We start from the raw sequence: 21,785 nt of genomic DNA, 5'->3' as shown, positions 1-21,785 counted from the left end.
CGTGTATTGTGCCTATCCCTAGTGGCACATGCTCAATGTAGATTAATGTAGATTATCGCTTTTAAAAGATAAAGTGGTGCATGCGTATTGAAAAATTTACACAATTGCATATGTAGTACAAAACCCCATGAATTTGAACTGCTCAAATACCAAAAGCGGGTTCGATTTATAGACAAGTGCTAACAAGCGTAAACCAGTATCAAACACAATTTTAAGCTAAACACGTATCGAATCAAGGTTTTTGGAATCTGTTTACGTCCCTACGGTAAAATTTCTCTCATGCTAAAATGGGGCCGTTGGCCACGACATCGGTGATTCAGTGACTCGAGGAAGGGTAGCACAAGCTAACTGCATTTAGTGGCCCACGGTACGATGCGTCACTTGGGATTACCGCTCGGCCAGCCAGCCTAACCATCCTCAGTGCTGAGCCTTCGGAATGTTGAGGTTCTCAAAAATTGGGCTGTCAACTCCGACGCCCATTGCGTTCAAACCATTGTCTACGTATATAACACCGCCAGTAATGGCGGAGGCCAAAGGTGATGCCAAGAAAGCAGCTGTGTTTCCTACCTCCTCTGTTCAACGAGATTTGAGACTTCAGTATCTATAACCGTGGAAAAAACGAAAAGGTACAAGAAAACAAAGAGGAGACCGGCAAATTACCTGCAGATAGTTCTTTTTCTAGAGGTGCGTTGGCTGATGAGTAGTCGATCATCATATCGATGAATCCAATCGCTTTTGCAGCACGGCTTCTTAGTGGACCTGAAGTTAATAGAAACAGAACTTGAAGCTTAAATTGGTCACCTTAACAGTGTATGTAGATAAACGTCGTTGATCCAAATGCATTCCACTATTAGTGTAATCCAAAAGAAATGTATGGTACCAGCAGATATTGTGTTGACTCTAATTCCCTTTTTTCTTCCCGCTTCAAAAGCGAGCACCTGAGTAATGCCAAGTCATGTCATAACACTTCTTGGAAGGAAATGAAAGTGGGATAAATTATATGTGCAAGTGCATGGAAGAAAAACTCACTCGAGTATCACTCTCAAGAGCAGCTTTTGCAGAGCTCATACCTCCACCATATCTGCAAAAGATAATTTAAGAATCCATCATCGTAAAATATTAGGAAATGTAACTCCATACAAACGGTGATATGCCTAGAAAAGATACCCGGGAATGATCCGCTCGGAAGCAATATATGTAAGAGAAATTGAAGAACCGCCTGTAACCAAAAAGATTATGTTAATTTGAGTAAAACACAAGTAAAAGAAAAAAAAATAGTGGATAGGTGACATGGAAGCTTGCCTGGATTAATTATTGGGAGGAAATGCTTGAGTAAAGAAACATAGGAATAACTCGATGCAGAAATAGCGGCGAGATATCCTTTTCTGGATGTCTCCAATAGAGGTTTAACAACCTATTAACGAGATAACTTAGTACGTGTCAGAAGATAAAGAATAGAAATTCTATTATGGTTACTACTGTACCTCTGGTCCGTTTGCAAGCGAGTGCACAAGAACGTCAATGCTGCCAAAATCATTTTTCACACATTCAGCAGCTTCCTGCAAACATAAACGCCAGATTCAAGAAAAAACATGTCGTTTAAAAAAGTCTCTGATGTGTATATTAAGCTGAGAACTGGTCACAAGCTCCAACATGCACCGTAAATTTTTTTCTACAAACATTTAGAAGCAAATATGAAATTTAATTTATACCTGGACAGTCCAATTACTGGATCCTGCGTAACGCTTATTTGTTTTGATCTGCATGAAATTACGCCCAAAAACATTAAGTATATGAATCCAATTTTATTTTTCATTAATATAAACTATATATTTATCTCCTTTACCTCCTCGGGGACATCCTCAGGGTTGTCAAACACAGCATCTAGGGGATATACTTTGGTAATCTCCATCAAAGAACCATCTGGTAATCTGTGGTATTAAATATCTTGTTAGAAACTTGGAAACTATTCGTCAATTTTACCAGCTAACAGAATTAAAACCAGATTAAACATCTTACACGCGTGATTCATCAAACTTTCCACGTCGCAGGCTGGACTCAAAAATGTTCAAAGCCTGCACATAGACTCATCATAGTCAGTAAAACATATCCAAAATGTAGAAGATAAAGGAAGATATAAAGTCCTAGCGATCGGGCCAATCAACTTACAGGCACCCATGTTCCCACAAGAATTTCAGCACCTGCAGCAGCTAGAGATTTTGCGATTGCCCAACCATACCCATTATCATCAGCTACACCAGCAATAAATGCCCTCTTTCCTGCACAAAGCACATCCATATGTAGTTGGAAAGGTATTTGCTCATCAAAACACAAGTACCTAATTGGCCTATGGACCTGGGAATATATGCAATATTCCAGATGAGAAACAATCTAAAAGCTAACAATTAAAGGAAAATTTTCTGCATATAAACCGTTGCCGGTTAAATGTAGCTAAACAAAATCTAATACATCATCTTGAGAGTAATGTTATTCCTCCAAGTACATTGGCTATAGCTACAGTCAGCTCTTCCAAGTGGATGCATCCGAGATTCCGAATCAAGAGTAATTATCTCAGTAGGGAACCAAAAGCTTCTTTATGATAAGTAGGTACGAACTTTCCGCTTTCTTTATTGCAAAACATTTTTCATTTGGAAAAAGTCCATTACCACAATGTATGACATAAAAGTGAATTACAAGAGAGAAATCACCAATATGAGCTTCGACAACAAGAAAACACTGCGTCTATTCTAGTGAAGAGGAAGAAATTAACTCAAAACAAATAAATACTGAGCAAGCGTGTAGAATCAGATAGCTAGAAAGAATATTAACCTTTCAAATTGATTGGTAACCCCGAGACAGGTTTGTTGTCACTAACCCCAGCCATTGCCTTTGTAACAAACTTATCCAATTTCATAGATGATGAAGTAAAGCACCTCTGGAAAGATTGTACAGATGATATGTGGCATGCACTCGAGAGTTTAGTCCATGAAGCCACCTTAAAATTGCCATTAAGCATTGCAGTGCTCAACCCGAAAGCTCTATGAGAAGAGGGAATGCAGGGTCTGGCAGTTGCCATTTGCAGGCTGGAAGCAGCAGTTGTTGCCATCTCCGATAAATGCAATCTCACGAAGGAGAACAGAGATCTACACATTACACTAAACCATAATTAACATCCATAAAACCGCGAAAGTAAAGTAACAATAGGTTCTCGAGAACACAATACTTTCGTACATTATAAAGGAATTCTCTTTTATCCTGATTTGGAGCAAACAAATTTTCGACTTTTATCCAGCATTTCCACCAAATACTTATTTTTTTACACTAAGATAAACAAAACCCTTTTGCGGGAACTCCCAATCCATGAAGGAAATCCCATAAATTTGCCTAAATTAAGCTGAACCCAGAAAATATAGACGCATATATCCGCCATTGAAGCTAAATCCAGAAAGTTTGGGTAAAAAAAAAAAATCATAAAACCAGAATAGTAAAACCCTTCTCCACCTTAAACCCCAGTAAATTTCAACACCATCATCTCACATCTGAGGGGGAAAATTTTCCAAACTTCAACTACATTTCACAAAAACCTCAGCACCCAAATAATTGATCTGAACCAGCAGCCCCAACAGCAATACCAGTAACAATTTGAAAAGATGAATGCAGCATAAATTTCTTACCTTTGTGCAATTGGGAGCGCCAATGTGGAGAGCGCAAACAGCAAAAGCTGTGTATTTTTTAATTGGGAAAGAGAAGGGGGAGTTGGAATTTGGAAAGATTCGTTCTTATCAGCTTTGCTCGTTAGAGAGAGAGAGAGGCGCTGAAATCTATGATATGCTTCTCAGTGAGGGTGAGAAGTGAGAACTCTCGAGCGAAGAGGAAGTCGTAGTGTCAATTGTCAAAGAGACCAGAAAAGGAGTTAATTGTAAATGTGGCCCTTGAGCTTTAATGGGTTTTCCACTTTGATCTTCAATTTTCTTTCTTCACAAATTGGTCTTTGAACTTTTCACTTTTCAGAGAAATGAATTGTCATAACCCCATTTTTGCCGCTTACACATTCTCTCTTTATTTTTCGATAAAGCATATCAAAGAAAAATCAACAAGCATAAGTTGGTATAGGAGCGTGCAAAAAGAAAAAACGGGTGTGTAAATTTATTTTCCCTTTTAAACATTTGTTAAATGAAGACAATCGTTACCTAAATTACAAAAAAATTAGCATAATCAATGGTCGGTGCATTTTGATTTGGTCGATTTTTGGTTGTTGGAACGCTGCGTGATGATTTTGGTGGCACGTTCCTTGTCCTGCAATTGGTCCATCTAGATGACTTCCTAGGTCCTATTGGTAGGATTAGGATCTCTAAGTGTTTCTTATCTGTCTAATTGATTGGAGTTTGCGTATCTAATTGTAAAATTGATTAGCCACTAGCACTATGCTTTAGTAGTATTACTGTTTTCTTTACAGTGAGATCTCAAGTTCGACTTTCATGCATAACAAGTTCGGTACGTAATTATGATTGACACGTATTATTTAGTCCAATTTCCACCCGAACATCTTTATATATAAAAGAAAATGTATAATCGGGCCTTGCTTCTGCAATGAATTGTTTTTTTTTTCAATTTTCTAAGAAAAAACTGTCACAAATTTTTGAAGACTTGTAATACTTTTTGTGATAATTATGTTACGCATAGTGATTAGTTACATTAAACATTTTAATCCTAGTTCTTCCAATTTAATCAATTTTAGTGCCGATTAAAAAAGAGTTTGCACAATAGAAATGTTGCTATTTTATAACCGAAAACCAAATACCTGAAAATCATAAATCATATCAGCTAAGAGGGTTAGTTCACTCAATCTCTTTCCTTACTTCTTCTATTTCTAAGTTCTCTAATTTTTTATCGCTCTCATTCCTATTAAGTAAAATGTAAGAAATCGAAATCACAACAACTAAGATGCCCAACAAATTTCTTTATCGTGTTTTGTTTTTGGTCATTCAAAGGCCAACCAACTCTATGTCCATATGTTGGAGTTTCACATGTTCCATCTGGACACGATGAAAAGGTGATCAGCAACGTATAGTAAATTGTTCCGGACTTCCATGCAATCCAGACACGACTAGAATTGTCTGTAATTAATGCAGTTTGTGGCCAATTTGGAATCTCCAACCTCTGTGTGTGTGTGTGTGTGTGTGTGTGTATAATTGCTGTACACCTGTAAACAACCCAAATCAAAATCCTCCTTTTTCTCTTTCTTTTGGTGATCTTCTTGGAATCCATCTCTCAAAAGCTCAAAACTTCACATTATATATATATTGCTATACACCAGCCAGCCAGAGCTAGATACGGAGCATCAGAGATAACTCAGATAAGCTTGATACGTTTTGGTCCGGTGGTCCTAAGCTTTAAATTCTATCAGTTCCCTTGAAGAGAATGGTATTGAGGTACTGTTTCCTTCGTGAAATCAATTAACAAGAAAAAAAAGCATAAATTAAATTTTATTTTCTCCTCTATTTCTTAACTTTTATAGGTTTTTTTTTTAATATATATTTTTTAAGTTTTGGTAAATAAATATATATTTTTTTTTTAAGGAGGAAGAGAAGAATATGTGGAATAGAAGAGTTAGGGTGCCACCGAAATGTTGGGGATTTCACAATCATTTTGTGGTTTAGAATTTATAGTTGTGAAAATTCTCTATTTGTTAATACTAAACAGAAGCTGAGTCGTAATGAACCTGTACTTGTTCATGAACTTAATTAATAAAAAAATTAAGCATAATAAATCTCCTAATTTTTTGGTCTAAAATCTAAGATCCGAAACTTCAAACTAGTCAGAGATAAGAAATAAAAGCATCTGAATATTACTAGGGAAATTCGTAACTGAAGCCTGAATATGTGGCACTTGTCATCACCAAGCCTTCAAATATATAAGTCGTTTGTTACACTCTCACATATCACATGCAAAAGCTTCGAGTCTTTTGATTCTCTTTGATCAAGAACTTTCTCTTTGTTTCTCTTGCGATCGATATATTTTCTCTGTTATACAGTCTCTCTATATAAGCTGCATTAGGGTTTCAGTCTGATTATGAGTTTTCGAGGTTTTTCGAGTAGTTTGGATTGAGATTTTGGGTTGAAAGAAGGGACTAATTAGCTAAAGGGCCATTGTTTGGGGTGAAATATTCTTGTTCAATTTTCCACCATAAATGACAAAAGGGTTTTTCGTGTTTTCTAGTTTTCCGGCAACTTTTGTGAACTGGCCTACTACATTGCTGTTTGTGATTACCGGTCCACGCTCTTCCTCATCACCGGAGTCCGGCTCAACAATTTCAAGAGCAGTGATTAAGTTTCGAAAAAGGTTGGTATATCCAACATATTTCAGCTAGCTTCATCATATATTGTGTAATAATGTAGCTTTAAAGTTAATTTGTTACTAGTAGCACAAAATTAACTTAGTCTCTCCTACAAAATCGGCAGATGATAAGCGAAGCCCCTAACCGAGACATTGAAGGAGCAGAAGTTGTGGATACAAACATCCATGAGATAACTCAGGAGTCCAAACCCACTGTCAAAAAGAGAGTAGGAGGATGGAAACTTGCACTTATCTTGCTAGGTACTCATCATCGATGATATTCACTTTTCCTAGCATATATAGATTTTTCAAATCAAGATTATTAATTTGCCATATCTCTCCAAATAGTATTAGGGAGAATGATATACATTTTTCTTCAGATATATTCATGTTACGTCTTATTCTGTGCAGCGAACCAAGGCCTAGCAACACTAGCTTTCTTTGGTGTAGGAGTGAACTTGGTTTTGTTTCTGATCAGAGTTCTTGATCAAGAAAGTGCCACTGCGGCAAACAACGTTAGCATATGGACTGGAACTGTTTATTTGTTCTCTCTAGTTGGAGCATTCCTCAGTGACTCCTATTGGGGTCGTTACTTAACCTGCGCCATCTTTCAAGTCATCCTTGTTCTGGTATAGTATATACTTAGCTTTTTGAGATTTCCTAGTGAATTTTTTGAATTGTTCTTCAAAGATACATGTACAACAAAACTTAATGTTCGTTAATCAGGGCTTGGGGCTATTATCCTTGACGTCTTGGCTGTGGCTGATCCATCCGCATGGTTGCGGTGGTGTAGGCAATTACTGCCAGCCAACATCCAAAGTAGGTGTGGCTCTCTTTTACCTATCAATATATCTAATAGCACTTGGATACGGTGGCCACCAACCAACTATTGCAACATTTGGAGCAGACCAATTCGACGAGAGTGATCCCAAACAACAATTTTCGAAAGCAGCTTTCTTTGCTTACTTCTACTTTGCACTCAACGTTGGGTGTCTTTTCTCAAACACCATATTGGTTTACTATGAGGATAAAGGTTTATGGACTCTGGGGTTTCTGGTGTCATTAGGATCTGCTATCTTAGCCCTAGTGTCATATTTGGCAGCATCACCTGGGTATCGCTACATAAAACCATGTGGCAACCCGTTGCCACGCGTGGCTCAGGTATTCGTGGCTGCCTTTAGAAAATTGAGTGTTGCTCCAACCAGCCCGGATAATCTTTATGAGCTGGAAGGAACAAAATCTGCAATCAAAGGGAGTAGAAAGATTCTCCACAGTAATGAGATTTTGTAAGTAATATTGCACTTTAACTGTATATGAGTTAATTAAGTTTACTGTTGTTAGCTCTTAAACAATGTCATCCTGCGCTTTTTATCCTTTTTATTTTATCATGCCAGGAGTGCAAGATGGCATCTTAAGTGTAATAGAAGCTCTCTGGTTTAATAGTTTTATTGGTTTCCTAATATTTCAAGTTCTTTTTGTTAGGTTTTTGGACAAGGCAGCGACAATAACCGAGAAGGATCAAACTGCAGACGAAACGAATCCATGGAGGCTTTGTACTGTAACTCAAGTTGAGGAAGCGAAATGCGTACTAAAAATGCTACCTGTTTGGCTTTGCACCATAATTTACTCAGTGGTGTTTACACAGATGGCTTCACTTTTTGTGGAGCAAGGTGATGTGATGGAATCCCACATCGGAAAGTTTCACCTTCCGGCCGCCAGCATGTCTGCATTTGACATATGCAGTGTCTTTATCTGCACAGGACTTTATCGCAATTTCCTTGTGCCTTTAGCCGGAAGGTTAAGTGGGAACCCAAAAGGCTTATCCGAGCTTCAAAGAATGGGTGTAGGGCTTATTATTGGATTGTTGGCAATGGTTGCGGCCGGTGCCACGGAAATTGCTAGGCTCAGAGGTGTTACACCAGGTGAGAAGGTAAGCTCACTAAGCATATTTTGGCAAATCCCACAATATGTTCTTGTTGGTTCTTCAGAAGTTTTTATGTATGTGGGACAACTTGAGTTCTTCAATGGACAAGCCCCGGATGGGATTAAAAGCTTTGGAAGTTCATTGTGCATGGCGTCGATATCTCTCGGAAACTATGTGAGCAGCTTACTAGTTAACATAGTAACGCATATTACAGCTAGAGGTGGAGACCCTGGTTGGATCCCAAATAATCTGAATGAAGGTCATTTGGATAGATTCTACTTCCTCATTGCAATTCTAACAGCTTTGGATTTTGTAGTTTATTTGTTTTGCGCTAAGTGGTATAAGGGCATCAACCTCCAAGGCTCCGAGCAGGAGATTGAGATCATGGAAGATCAGAAGGGCAATGATCTCCAAGGTTCTGAGCAGAGAACTCAGATCACAGAAACTCAACATGGAAGTTCATCAAATCAGGGAAAATCACAAGATGAGGCAGCGCTCAACATAGTTTAGACCTTAAGTTTTATGTTCCTTATTTTATGTTCTTTTGTGGCAGTCTTTCCCTTGTTTTGTGTTTGAATGTAAGCTGAAGTTTTAAAATAAAGATATTGCAGAGTAGAGGATGACTTCTCCTTTTTTCACTTTAAACCCTAGCAATTTCAACACGAGATCGAGTCACACTTTTGAACATTTAGTAGTCAACCTTCATAAAATGCTTTCCAATTAATGTGTTTCGAAAACAACTTGGTACAAGTGCTTGTAGTTCTATGCTTAAAAACGTTTACCATGGGCCTGAAGTTCTGTATTCGAATTCCCCTTCTCTAGTATCGCTTGTCGGATATTAGAATGGTTAGAGTCCAACTCAAACTAATGACAATAAGATTGATGCCATCAAATGTTTTTTCTTGTGGGCTTTGTAAACTTGATTTGAATTAGAAATGGACATTATGTAGGAGCAGAAAGCAACATCATGTAATATATATTGATGAGAGTAATATATTACCAAGAGAGAGAGAGGTAGGGGTCTTGGCTGGGACAATAAATATACACACACACACACACACACACACACACACACACACAAGCTATAGCAACAATGAAACTTTTGATGGATCGTGATGAAACTTACATTCCAAATTGGTGAGTTGACAGCCTAAAATAATCAAAAGTATTAGTACCCAAGAAATTAAGGATAATTTGGAGGAAAGAAAAACCCTAATAAAATGATCATCTTCTTCTCCAAGACAGTTAATTAATATTCACACCAAATAGCCTAATTCCTTTCTCCTCGGCTATGGATGCCCTGTGATCTTCACTATATTTACCTTCACCTTTTTGAAACTTGTAGCTGCTACACTCCCCCAAATTTAGTTCCAATTTTACCTGCAAATCCTTACACTCATTGGCCTCCTCAACCAAACATAATCTCTTGCTTTCACCTTCACTGTGCATTACATCAATTAACCAAAATGTAGTACTTTCTCTATCTTCCTCTCTTATCACTTGACCATCACTCTCACATGCATAAAATGTGATCACATCATTTGCCTTCAAATTGTTTTCCTTCACAAACCTATTCCAACCCCTTGTGAACACAAAGCTTTGGCTACTCCTCCAATAGCAATACCTAAACTTCCAAACCCTCATGAGCTTGTCATAGAAAACTAGCTCAATGTCCTCAGTCACATTTTCTTCCACATTCTCACAAATACAAGGGAAATACTCGACCGCGTATTTCTTTGGAATCACAAGCCTATTGAGCTTACCCACATCACTTGGAGTAAGTTCTTTTTGGAAGAGTTGCCGACACAGAACTTGTCCATCGCCATGCACTCTTATTGGGTTGGTGCCCTTGCTCATTTCCTCAATTCGAGATTGTGTTTGGGACCTCACAAAGGCATCAAATTTGGATGGATAGGAACCATCCCTAATCATTTTTATTATTGCATCTGTTGTGTAATGGTTTTGGAAATCAGGCTCTTGAATGGTGAAGTTGGTCCAAGGAAAATTTCTATGCAAATCTTTACCATTTCGAAGCTTGACTGCCGCACTATCGTAAGCCATGGCAGCTTCCTTCTCAGATTTGAAGGTGCCAAGCCAAATTCTTTGGTGGTTTGCATATATTTGTGCACCCCAGTGACCATTTTGTTGTGGCACAACCCCTTTGAACTTTGCAAATGAGACATCATTGTCGTGCCTCGCGCGCTTATTCTGATGTAGCAGCGCAAAATCGGTTTCGTTTGAATCTGAAGTCTCCAAACCCACATTTCTTTGGGCACTTGAGATCATGATTGATGCATCTTCTGCCATTGTGAATGATCTCAAGGGACAAGATAAGCACAATATTGACATGGATGTGAAGACTAATTGATCAAGTATTACAAAACTGCAAAGTGATCAATGGCATTCAAGAAAAGCATGATGAAGGAAACTTTTAACGTTGCAGACATGGTTAACTTTGGGAGAGTTTTTGAGGGAGAGAATCTGAAATCAGAGATTTGCATATGCTTCCGTTGCATGAACATGGTTTATATTTGAAAGGCTGAGGGTTCAAAATATTAAACTGAATTAGGCAAGTAACAACCAAATTAAGCACATTATTCTAGAAAAGATAAAACCAAATTTTCGAGTGAAAAGCCAAGGATTAATCGGACAAAAAATGAATTGAAGCGGCTTTATCTTAATTTAGGAAAATTAATTAGGTGTCACAGCCTCAAACTAAATAACCCATTTTGTTAAGCATATGGTTAATTACAAGTTACAAGTAGATAGCTAGGTGTTTCTTACGGGGGTTGGATCGAACATATGGGATAGCTGGCTAACATCAGAGAGATGTTATAAGTTATCACACGAAGTTTCCGATTATAAAGTCATTAATTGGATAAAAAATAAAATTTAATTCATTAGTTAATCACAATTTATATAGCCGACCCTACTTAGTGAAAAAAAACTTTTGTTGTTGTTGTAGTTAATCACAATTTATCTGCTAATTATAGAAGAAAACTGATGATGTGTCAGATGCTGTTCATATGTATAACTGGGATACATAAGAAAATAGAAGTGAAATGCAGATTGCAAACGCAAGATGTTTGTTCCACTTTCATTAACAAAGGATCCCGAGTATCTGCATTTAGTTAACAGGAGTGTTCGATTTCAGTCGAGTAAATTTGCAATATATAAGAATAAGACACGCCACAGTGATAATTACTTTCATTCTCAACAAACAAATATCCCTAAATAGGGATTATAGCTTCTAAAATTCCGCCTACTGTAACCACGCGTGATGAAATCCAACTTTGGAGATTTTCACCTCCTAGCTGCTAGCATGTCTGCTTTTGACATATGCAGCGTTCTCGTTTCATTTGCACCGGAATTTATCCCTCACTTCTCGTGCCGTAGTCAGAAAACTAAGGGGAAACCCTAAAGGTTTATCTGAGGTAAAAAGAATGGGATAGGTCTAATAATTGGAATGTTATCGATGATTGCAGCTGGTGTCACAAAGATTGCAAGGCCCAAGCATGTTCGGCTGGTGAGAAGATAAGCACTCTAAGCATACTTTGGTAAATTCTGCAGTATCGTTGGTGCTTCAGAAGTTTTTATGTATGTTGGTCAACTGGAGTTCTTCAATGGTCAAGCCCGAGATAGGATAAAAGCTTTGGAAGTTCACTGTGCATGGCTTCAATATCTCTTGGGAATTATGTGAGCAGCAAGCTGGTTAACATGGTGATGGGAATCACAGATTCACAGCTAAAGGCAAAAGCCCTGGTTGGATCCCGATGATCTGAAAACTTGTCACGTGGACAGATTCTACTTCCTAATTGCTGCCCTAACGACTTTCGATTTCATAATTTATGTGTTTTGCTAAGGGGGTACAAGGGAATTGACCTTGAGGGGTCTGAGATGGAAATTCCGATCATGGAATGTCGAGAAGATGTGGTGATTAGAAGAGTTTAGACCTAAGTAGCTGAAAGATGAATTTGGCATAAGTTTTTGAATAAGCTAGCTTATATCTTGCAGAAGATGAGAGCGATGGTCTCGTTTGGTATGGATAGAATTGGAATGGGCATGTATTCATCTTGAGTAACCAATGTCTTGGTCTCTTAATTATTTTCATTTATTCTTCTACTACACTTTGAAAAGTAATTTACTGATTCCAATCCAATCATCTGTATCGAGTGAGTGCTACATTCTCCAACACCCAATTACTTTAAGGTTTTTTTTGTTTTTTTTTTGTCAAAGACTTTGAGGGTTGGTTTAGAGTTGCTTAATTATTATATTTTTAAAAAGCAGCTTTTTTTTTTTTTAAAAAAAAAGTTAAAGTTAAAATTGTGTTTGGTAAATGAATTTTTTTTTTTTTTCAAAATCATGAGTGTAAAATGGCAGGAAGCAGAAACAATTCTACTCATACTTCTAAAAAAGAAAACGCTTTTTTTTTTTTATAGGGGGTAGGTGAACAGTACCAATTAATGAAACTTTCGTATTGACAATCCTACACCGTCATTTTTTGCTAAAAACACTTTTAGCACTACAGTTTACCAAACACTTACCTGCTTTTTTCACAGTTGTTTATTCTCATAGCATAATAGCAACAATTTAAAAAAAAAAATACAACAATCCCAAACAAGTCCTAAGAATATTAATTTACCTACAACATGTTGCATGTAAATTAACGGTGAGAAGAGAGAGAATCTGTTATAAGTCACCTCATTTTGTATATTAATCTGGCCCAGCCCAGGTTTAAATCAAACCCAAACCTATGAGCCCTTCTATAGTTTCAATGCAAAGCCCATTATAAAATTGGTAAATGCCCAATAATTGGATGCAGTATGCCCCACCTGGGAGATTCGGATACCAATGATCAAATGATAACGTCACACGAGGCACACGTGACTATCTATGACGGTTTCACACATGACAGACAGACAGTCGTTGCAAAGATAAATCGCCAAAAAAAAAAAAAAATATATATATACACACTTGCAAATTATTAACCGCATTTAAATTGCCATTTCGAGTCCGCGTTTCCCCTCTTTCGCGAACCCTAGACGGTTCAATTCAATCTCCCTCTCTTTCTCTCTCTAACTTTCTCTCTCCTAGGGTTTTGTTTTCTACAACTTTCTCGTGGTTTTGGCTTTCTGTGAGCGGTAATGGAGTTCGGAGGAGGTGGCCGGAAGAGAGGCAGGCCGGAAGCTGGGCACTTTAATGGCAATGGCGGCTTCAAGAAATCCAAGCCAGGTTCGTCTTCCCATTGCTTTCAAGCTTCAATCTTTTGTTCGTGTGTTTCCATATTTTTGTGTCATGTCGATATGCATATGCGTATGTATGTAAGTTGTATGCATTGAAGTTAGGGTTTGGTGCTTTGATGTGCTTGTTCTGCTTTTGTGCATTTAGCTTTTGTTTGTAGTCGATTTCGATAGTTCAGAAGGTTGGATAAAGTGATTAAATTAAGTTAAGAAAGCTTCCAGCTTGTTAAGAATGAAGGAAAAATATTTAAAGAACATTGAATTTTGCTGTCAAGTTTAAAAATATCGGAATTTTAGTTCATTTCAGTTTATGGGATATTCGAAGAGCGCGGTCTCTTTGTTGCTATCTCATGTGGGCATTCATATTAGGTTACCCAACTGATTATCATACTGTTTCTTCAAAAGATTGTGATCTTTAATGTCTTCAAGAAAATTGTTTGCTTGTTGGGTGAAATGTAATTGAAAGTTGGTTATGAGTGTTTGTGGTTCTATTATCTTCGTTTTTCAAAGCAGGACTTTAGTTGTAGTATGATTTGTGTAAAAGACACCCTTAAGACAACATGTTAAAATTATGGAATTTTCTCTCAAGTTGTAAGCCACTTACATTTTGCCCTCTTGGTTTTGGTTTTACTTGAGCTATCTGTTTTTGCATTTTGGTGATGTTACTCAAGTCAAAGATGGAGTCCGCTGTTTTAAATATTATTTGCTAATGACTGACGAGGAGAGAAGGAGATGAAGAATCCTCTGAGAATCGAAGCATCAACGTTTTGATTCAAAGTTAATAGATTGAAAACCATAATTTTAAACTATCTTTTTGTTTCCTCTTTGTTGGTTTAAAAAGTACAGGGTTTAGAGGTCTGTTTTTATTAGTCCGTATAATGGGGTTTGATCTTACGCTACTTTGATTCTGCAATGAAATTGGTGTTTTATACATATTTTTTTACTGCTAAAAATGGCAACATGGTGATGAATAATACATTGTTAAGGTTTTGAAGATTAATAATCCACTGTAAGTGTAACTGAGGGAAATTAATTAATGTTCTGCAACAGAAATGGAGTCCTTTCAACCTGGTATAGGAAGCAAATCGAAGCCATGCACAAAGTTTTTCAGGTTCTAATCTTAACTTATCTAAAATGAATAGCCTAAATGTAATCATGCATATTGACAAGTTTAAGAAAAAGTTTGTTCTTCAATTTTTGCTAGTAATTTGGACTAATGAAATGGGCCATCAAAGCTTTGATACAGGTTGAATCATCTGTTCTAATCATGATAACAAAGACTGAACAGATATCGTTGAATGACAACAGTTCGATTAAGTACTTACTGGATTCTATAACAAAGACTGAACAGATATTGTTGAATGACAACAGCTTGATTAAGTACTTGCCGGATTCTATCTAGTTTATCATGGTTATATGGGATGCAGAAGTTGTCCTTCATATCATGGTTATCTTTCTTTCTTGCTTTTGAAATCAAAGTGACTGAAGCTACAGAACTGGTCGCAAAGTTTTGAAACGGTTTCTTTATGTTCAAACTATGCAAAAAGTAAAATGAATTAAGAATTACTAGCGCGATGAGGTCAAGTCATGTTTTCTTTGAAAACTGTCTGGGACTCCTTGTGCAAACTCAGGGGGATATGTAACTTCTTTTTCAATTGTGACTTCATTGATCGTTTTCAAAAAGTTCCTGGTTCTCTTTCAATTTTTGTATTGGGTGAGGTCTAAGTCATGGTGGCATTTTTATATTGTAAACAGAGCCTTATTGCGAATTATGTACGTTTCCAACCTCAGACTTAACTCTTAAGAGCTGTGATAGTCCTTTATGATAGTGAACCATATGCAGTGTTAGTATGTTATTATTTTCATTTTATTATCAGGTAAGGGTGGTAGTGATGTAGTTGGATAATAGAAGATTGGCCTTGCATCATCTTTTGGAAGAACGCTATTCCATTACTAATGAAACATGATTGCCTGAAATATAGTTGACTAAGCTTTAAAAATTCCACTTAGTTTCACAACTTCTAGGATGTTGATACATTTCTAAGAAACCATATGTTTTTAGCCCGTTGGGCAGTGATTCTGGTGAAGAATCTATTTTAAGTTTCGTGTTTTTTGTTTTCCTATATGTTCCATAACACAACCTTTCCTCAACTGAGCTTATGTATGATATTTTCTCTTTGGCCCATTTCTGATATATAGTTTCAGGATTCTGTGACATTTTCTGTCTGTCATATTTGGGCTCAGGAGTTTTTGTTTTATTTATATGCAGCACTTCTGGGTGCCCTTTTGGTGAGGGATGTCACTTCTTGCATTATGTTCCTGGTGGCATCAAAGCGGTGTCTCAGATGACTGGTAGCAACCCAACTCATCCTCCTCCTCCTAGAAATTCAGCAGCCCCACCATCATTTCCAGATGGTTCTTCTCCTCCAACTGTCAAGACACGGTTGTGTAACAAGTACAACACAGTTGAAGGTTGCAAGTTTGGGGATAAATGCCATTTTGCACATGGTGAGTGGGAGCTTGGTAGGCCCACTGCTCAATCCTATGAAGATCCTCGTGCAGGGGGAGGATTTCCAGGCAGGATGGGAGGTCGGATGGAGCCTCCCCCACCAGCACATGGAGCTGTAGCAAGTTTTGGGGCCACAGCCACAGCTAAGATCAGTGTTGACGCTTCACTTGCTGGAGCCATAATTGGGAAAAACGGTGTGCACTCAAAGCAAATTTGTCGCGTGACTGGAGCGAAGCTTTCTATAAGAGAGCATGAAACAGATCATAAGCTGAGGAACATTGAGCTTGAGGGAACCTTGGACCAGATTAAAGACGCCAGTGCCATGGTTCGTGAGCTTATTGGGAACGTGAGTTCAGGTGCTGGAGCTCACAACATGAGGAACCCTGCTATATCAGCCTCATCTCCGGCAAGCAACTTCAAGACTAAGCTTTGTGAGAACTTTACTAAAGGTACATGCACCTTTGGGGATAGGTGCCACTTTGCACATGGACAAGAAGAGTTGCGCAGGTCGGCGATGTAATTTCTTTCAATACCTCTTTCGTGTTCTCTTACCGTTCTGTCGTAGGATACACTTATTACAGCATTAATTTTGTGTTTGTTAAATTTTTCCAACAATGCAGTTTCCTTAGTTTTCTAGGGTTTAATATTCGGAAAATTTAGTAGTTTTTCCACCCGTCTTTCGGAGTCAAGTCGAGATCTCTTGGTTGAACTAATCTAGTGAATGGTGATAAGTATAGGCTGCCGGTTAGCATCTGCAGTGGCAAATGCTGATCCTGGCTGCTTGAATGTGTTCATTTTGTTTTATCAAATTAAAGGAAAATGAGATGTTGATTTTGTGCTCACATCTGTTTGGGGTTATTATTTCAAATTTTTTTTAAGAATATTGTTACTCCTGCAAAAATGACTCGCCGAATTCACAAGAAAATATTTTCCTACACCTTTCGAACTGTAATATTTTTCTTTGTTGAATCTAGAAAAGATGATAAGATTGGGGCAAAAGACCCTGTACTTGTCAACTAAATCTTTTAGGCCCAATAAAAGTTGTTTGGTGGTGTATGTCAACTAGAAATTAGGAGGTTTTAGGGTTTTCTTCTTTAAAACATGATTTCAATACTAATTTATGACTCATTGTGCGGATTAACTAAAATCGCTAATCCCTACTATTGTTGCACAAATAAATATAAAACAAAGAAAGAAAAGAAAATGAAATAACACAAGGGAGCTGTATTGGTACAAGGAGCTGTATTGGCACTCTAAAAAATTCGTTGTGCACTCTTGTAGCAAAAATATTAAGGGTGGATTGAGTGCGTGATGACTTCCTTTCGTTAATAACAAATCCCTAAAGTGGATCGCATTAATAGTATTGCTCTTGGAGAAGAATTACTAGTATTTAGAGTAGATAAAAGAAGATTGCAAATATGCAAATATGGGATAAGTTAGTTGATCAAGACGGCAGTGTTTCTTCTTCCTTGTAGCCAAGTTCAAATCTCTTTTTTAGAAAGACGAATGCACTCAACAGGTGACTCGGCCCTTTTTCTTTTTCTTCTTTTAGTCAATTGATTCAGCTTATGTCACTTCTATTTAATTAGAAATTCCTAGCTTATCGGTCGAAAGTTCAAATCGATGAGATCAAATCATCTGCACTAAAAAAGAGTTATGGCCTTTCAGTGACCTTCCGAAACACTTGTCCACGCAATTACTAACCGTAACTCTCTTCGTTAAGTCCTTTGCACTCTCACGGATTCCCCTTCTCGCTTTGGCTTCTGAGATTTTCAGCTCTCGCCCAACCACCATGTCCAAGCACTGAACCATAAAATCATAATCATTATGGATAACCAATTCATTTTCAAATATAGTTGGGAGACTCTACCCAAGAAATGGGTAAAAAAAAAAAAAAAGGAAAGATCAGGGAATAAGTTCTTCCAACTGCAGAGTTTGCCTATAAAAACGATGTTAATCGGCCAATGTCTAGAAATGGACGACGTCACTTCGAAACCTCCACAAATCTCCGAAGGATTTCACAAATTTTCTCTGGCTTTCAAGACCAAAACTTTCGAGTTCTTCACCGCGGAGGAAGTTGACGACGCCGACAGCTTCGGGCTGAAGGATTCTGCCGAAGAGGTCATCATGGACCAGAAGGTCGTCGTCATCAAACCAAACACAGTGGCAGCGAACAAAACCAAAAATCAAAATAAATTATGTAACTAATCAGCAAATTAGTATCAGATATAGGAGAAACAAAACCAAAAATCCAAAATAATTAACCTTAACTCGAAAAGGGAAAATCCATTATCCATGGGTAAATTTACTAATCTCATCCCATATTATTAAACCCAAATTATTAAAGCTTAAACTGTCTTAAGCTCATCCATTATTTTTAACCCCAAACCCAAATTCTTAAGGCTTTCATCTCAGCTGCTCTCTTTCCTTCTTTTCCATCTCCTCTTTCATCTTCATTTTCCGGTAACGGATTCCGCAGCGGTTGCAGAGCGACTGCAATAAAAAATTTCCACTTAATTATAAACGCTTTTATATCAGTTAAGTTACCCATGAAGAAACGTTATGCATGCATGCATGTACGCATATAAAAAATATAAAGTTAAATTTTCTTTTCATAAACCTATCGGGCACGAAGTGCTAAATGGTGCTCTATGATCAATAGAGCAACGCCAACAAAGGAAACAGACAACCATTTACTGTGTGCAAATTTAGAGGTGGCAAATTAACCTAGTGAAATGTTAATGGGTACCCGTTAAGACCCGTTTAGTTTGACATCACCATAATATAGAAGTGAGAATGGTAATGGTGATGATGATGTAAGGTGAAATCAAATTAAATAGGTCATAATGAGTACCATTAATTAACAACTCAATGGATTAATTTGTCATCTTTAGATCCAAAAGACACAACCCAATGCCTAATTGTTATATTAAATCTGTGGTGTCTTTTCATCATATAGAGTTGTTTCTCTTAGTCGACATGCCGATAATGATATGCGTATTATATGGTATTTAAGAGTTGAATTATGAAATAGATTAATGATTCAAAAATGCTACTTTTATAATCTAATTGTATAACCATTTGTATTATCTTTCTAATAGAGATAAGACTCACATACGTTGATGAGTCATATTTCTTAGGGCCTAAAGAACCTTTGCGCTAGTCTACTAATTTAAAAAAATAAAAAAACAAAAACAAAACTTGATAGAGTGGTGTGAACATACTTTAGGGCCCAGAGGACCTTTGCGCCACATTGGCGATTTGGTCACGCGGCAGTTAAAATTAGTGCATATTAGGTTTTCATCCGGCTTGACAGTGCGGACCTTTGTCAGGTTCCTTTTGCGGGAGCCGCCGGTTCTCGATGTTTTGTTCGTTATGTCGATGTCGCAGTAGTCATCGGGTTTTGGTGGCTTTGGGACATTGTATGCCTTCGAAGTAGTACCGACAGCAGGGTTGGTATAGTTAAACCTGATCTGGTTACTGGCCTGTCAAACAACAAATAAGATGGAGCAACGTTAGTATTAATTGACCATGCATACATGCTTGAACCCACGTAAATATATGAGCACTCGAAATAACAGAAAGAAAAAGAGGGGACAGTCGAAAATTTTGGTGGTATTTATCACACTGTTACAATTATATATATGCACACATACGTATATATAAACTAAGAACAGTGATATTGCAAGCCCCTTTAAGATGAAATTGCGTTCACCTTCTAAATTTCTATCTTTTCTTTTAGTCAATGAATTGAATAATCAAAGAAAAATTAAGTAATAAGCCGTGATGGTTTAATTCCCTTAAGCGCGGATAATCACGTTGGCTTTTGGGAGGATATATAGGGGTACTTTAGAAATATTGGATTTTGCGGGTGACTGACTATCTTTATTAAAGAATAGTAGAGAGCTTTAACGAAAAGTCCAAAATACTGTTCATTTTAACAAAAAATCACATTTTTACTCTAAAAAGTCAATTCAAAAACCAATTTTTACACTAAAAAGTCAATCATGGTACTATTCAATTTACCTTTTATTTTGTTATTATCATTAAAACTCAAAGTTTTCAAACCCTTTTTATTAGTTTTCCTAAAAATTTATACAATGGAAACACGTAAATGGGGGCATCATATGGAAATAGCACATTACTCTAATAGAACAGTATTTCTTTTGACGGATGTTCTTATCTGACATTTCAAGTGAGAATAACAAATATTTAATTTAGACGGATCCGTGGCACAATTTTTTTTTTTTCCACAACTTTTGACACAAGGTTTATAAGGTCCATTTCGTAATGTATTTCAACAATCTGAACTGTTTATATTTTAGGTCTTCTCTAACAAATTATATCTACAAAAAATCACTTAAATCTGAAACCATATATATGACCATTGGATTAAATTTAGTTTTTCTTTGTAGATCCGTATTCGTTAATTTCCTTCTCTATAAATGGATGTCTTAATGATTTTGAATTTGTTTAATTTTTTGCAAGGATGATCATAGGATGATCTAGAATGATGTTTTAAAAGATAGACGGTGATCAAATAGTTAAAGTACATTACAAAATGAATCCTACAAAAACTTATATCCAAAATTGTGTTAAAAAAATAGTATCGCAAATCCATCTCCATATTTAATAGCATAAATAGTGTTATTATTAAGGTTCATAAGAGAGTGCTACCTACTACTACACTCTAATGCGAGAGAGTGTACTCTACTATTATACTTTATGAGAGAGTGCGAGCGAATAGCTCTCAAATAAAAACTTTGAAGCACTCATTTGATACTTTCATCAATTAAATGATGAATGGCTAGCACCCCTCAATCATATCTTAAACAAAAACAACGGGAGCGGAAAATTAAAAGCAAAATGATTATCAAATAAGAGATTGCACCTTACAAATATCGATATCAACTTTGACAATTAACAACCATTTCTACGTAAAATAACTGAATAATATATATATATATATGTATATATATATATATATAGGTATATAGGAAACAATGAAAGGTGATTTACTCTATAGCTATTGCTAGAATAAAAGGGTAGAGAAATACCCGAGGCAGTGCTTCATTGAGGTATGGGCGAAAATGATCTCCACCATGGTTGTTGGACGATAATCCCAGTCGCAGGGTTAGGTCCAAGCCAGAACCCGTGCCTTCCATATTGAATTGATTTTGTGGAGCAAAGTTCATCAGTTGAGATCGGTGAACACCTCCGAAATCCATTTTTCTTCTTCTGGAAATTCTACATATCAGATATCAAAGTGGATCACATATGTAACAGTACAGAGAGAGAGAGAGAGATTCATGCATGAAATTTTTAAATGAAGAACATGAAGGCAGGATAACACAGAATCATCTGGAAGGTTGACAAACAACAAATAAACAACAATTTTCATACGTAGTTAAGAAGGGAAAAACATCACTGAGACTGCAGAGTTTGTGAGAGAGTGGTTGTGTGTGAGAGGGATCAAAGATCAAAACGATGATCTAAGATCTCTCAAACATCATGAGGGAAACCAACCATATATGTTGATCCGATCTTGTCCCAAATTATAAACACATACATACAAGATTAAAAGTTTATTTGACGGACATCTTTGTAGGGCTCACTAGATACTGTAGCTTAACGATCCGGATTGTTTAGGGCTTCTCTAAAATATCAACTGCGAGAAAAAATAATAAATTTAAAAACTTGAAGTAGAAAAACATTAACCATTTGAATAAATGGTAGTCGTTTTAGTGTTTTTCGGAAAACTGGTTTTGTCTATTTA

At 36.9% G+C, this 21,785-nt stretch overlaps 5 protein-coding genes across 5 annotated transcripts; 2 read left to right on the top strand and 3 right to left on the bottom strand.

Moving 5' to 3' along the window:
* Positions 1-111: 111 nt before the first annotated feature.
* On the bottom strand, positions 112-4,000 carry LOC137742092 (enoyl-[acyl-carrier-protein] reductase [NADH], chloroplastic). Its single transcript, XM_068481839.2, has 13 exons — positions 3,675-4,000; positions 2,830-3,143; positions 2,170-2,279; positions 2,020-2,075; positions 1,847-1,931; positions 1,713-1,760; positions 1,485-1,559; positions 1,303-1,414; positions 1,168-1,219; positions 1,030-1,081; positions 881-938; positions 661-759; positions 112-572 (listed from the first exon to the last, which is right to left on the bottom strand). The coding sequence occupies exons 2-13, from the start codon at positions 3,104-3,106 to the stop codon at positions 418-420; spliced, it is 1,179 nt and encodes a 392-aa protein (XP_068337940.1). The 5' UTR covers positions 3,107-3,143; positions 3,675-4,000; the 3' UTR covers positions 112-417.
* A 1,328-nt stretch (positions 4,001-5,328) lies between these two features.
* LOC137741444 (protein NRT1/ PTR FAMILY 7.1-like) lies at positions 5,329-8,898 on the top strand. The gene is made up of 6 exons (XM_068481156.2): positions 5,329-5,432; positions 6,220-6,342; positions 6,462-6,597; positions 6,748-6,965; positions 7,063-7,622; positions 7,819-8,898. The coding sequence occupies exons 3-6, from the start codon at positions 6,462-6,464 to the stop codon at positions 8,768-8,770; spliced, it is 1,866 nt and encodes a 621-aa protein (XP_068337257.1). The 5' UTR covers positions 5,329-5,432; positions 6,220-6,342; the 3' UTR covers positions 8,771-8,898.
* A 607-nt stretch (positions 8,899-9,505) lies between these two features.
* Positions 9,506-10,567, bottom strand: LOC137743254 (AP2/B3 transcription factor family protein). The gene has a single exon (XM_068483126.1). The coding sequence runs from the start codon at positions 10,565-10,567 to the stop codon at positions 9,506-9,508; it is 1,062 nt and encodes a 353-aa protein (XP_068339227.1).
* Positions 10,568-13,250: 2,683 nt separating this feature from the next.
* On the top strand, positions 13,251-16,851 carry LOC137742028 (zinc finger CCCH domain-containing protein 14). The gene is made up of 3 exons (XM_068481761.2): positions 13,251-13,492; positions 14,551-14,611; positions 15,770-16,851. The coding sequence occupies exons 1-3, from the start codon at positions 13,405-13,407 to the stop codon at positions 16,527-16,529; spliced, it is 909 nt and encodes a 302-aa protein (XP_068337862.1). The 5' UTR covers positions 13,251-13,404; the 3' UTR covers positions 16,530-16,851.
* A 1,564-nt stretch (positions 16,852-18,415) lies between these two features.
* LOC148692622 (uncharacterized) lies at positions 18,416-21,237 on the bottom strand. Its single transcript, XM_088679486.1, has 3 exons — positions 21,067-21,237; positions 19,234-19,494; positions 18,416-18,502 (listed from the first exon to the last, which is right to left on the bottom strand). The coding sequence occupies exons 1-3, from the start codon at positions 21,235-21,237 to the stop codon at positions 18,416-18,418; spliced, it is 519 nt and encodes a 172-aa protein (XP_088535612.1).
* Positions 21,238-21,785: the final 548 nt, after the last annotated feature.

Source organism: Pyrus communis, chromosome 11 (assembly GCF_041283825.1).
Source record: "Pyrus communis isolate YQ-2024b chromosome 11, ASM4128382v1, whole genome shotgun sequence".
Lineage (NCBI taxonomy): Eukaryota > Viridiplantae > Streptophyta > Magnoliopsida > Rosales > Rosaceae > Pyrus > Pyrus communis.
The sequence above is the reverse complement of the archived record's forward strand: the minus strand, read 5'-3'. Positions and strand labels throughout refer to the sequence as shown.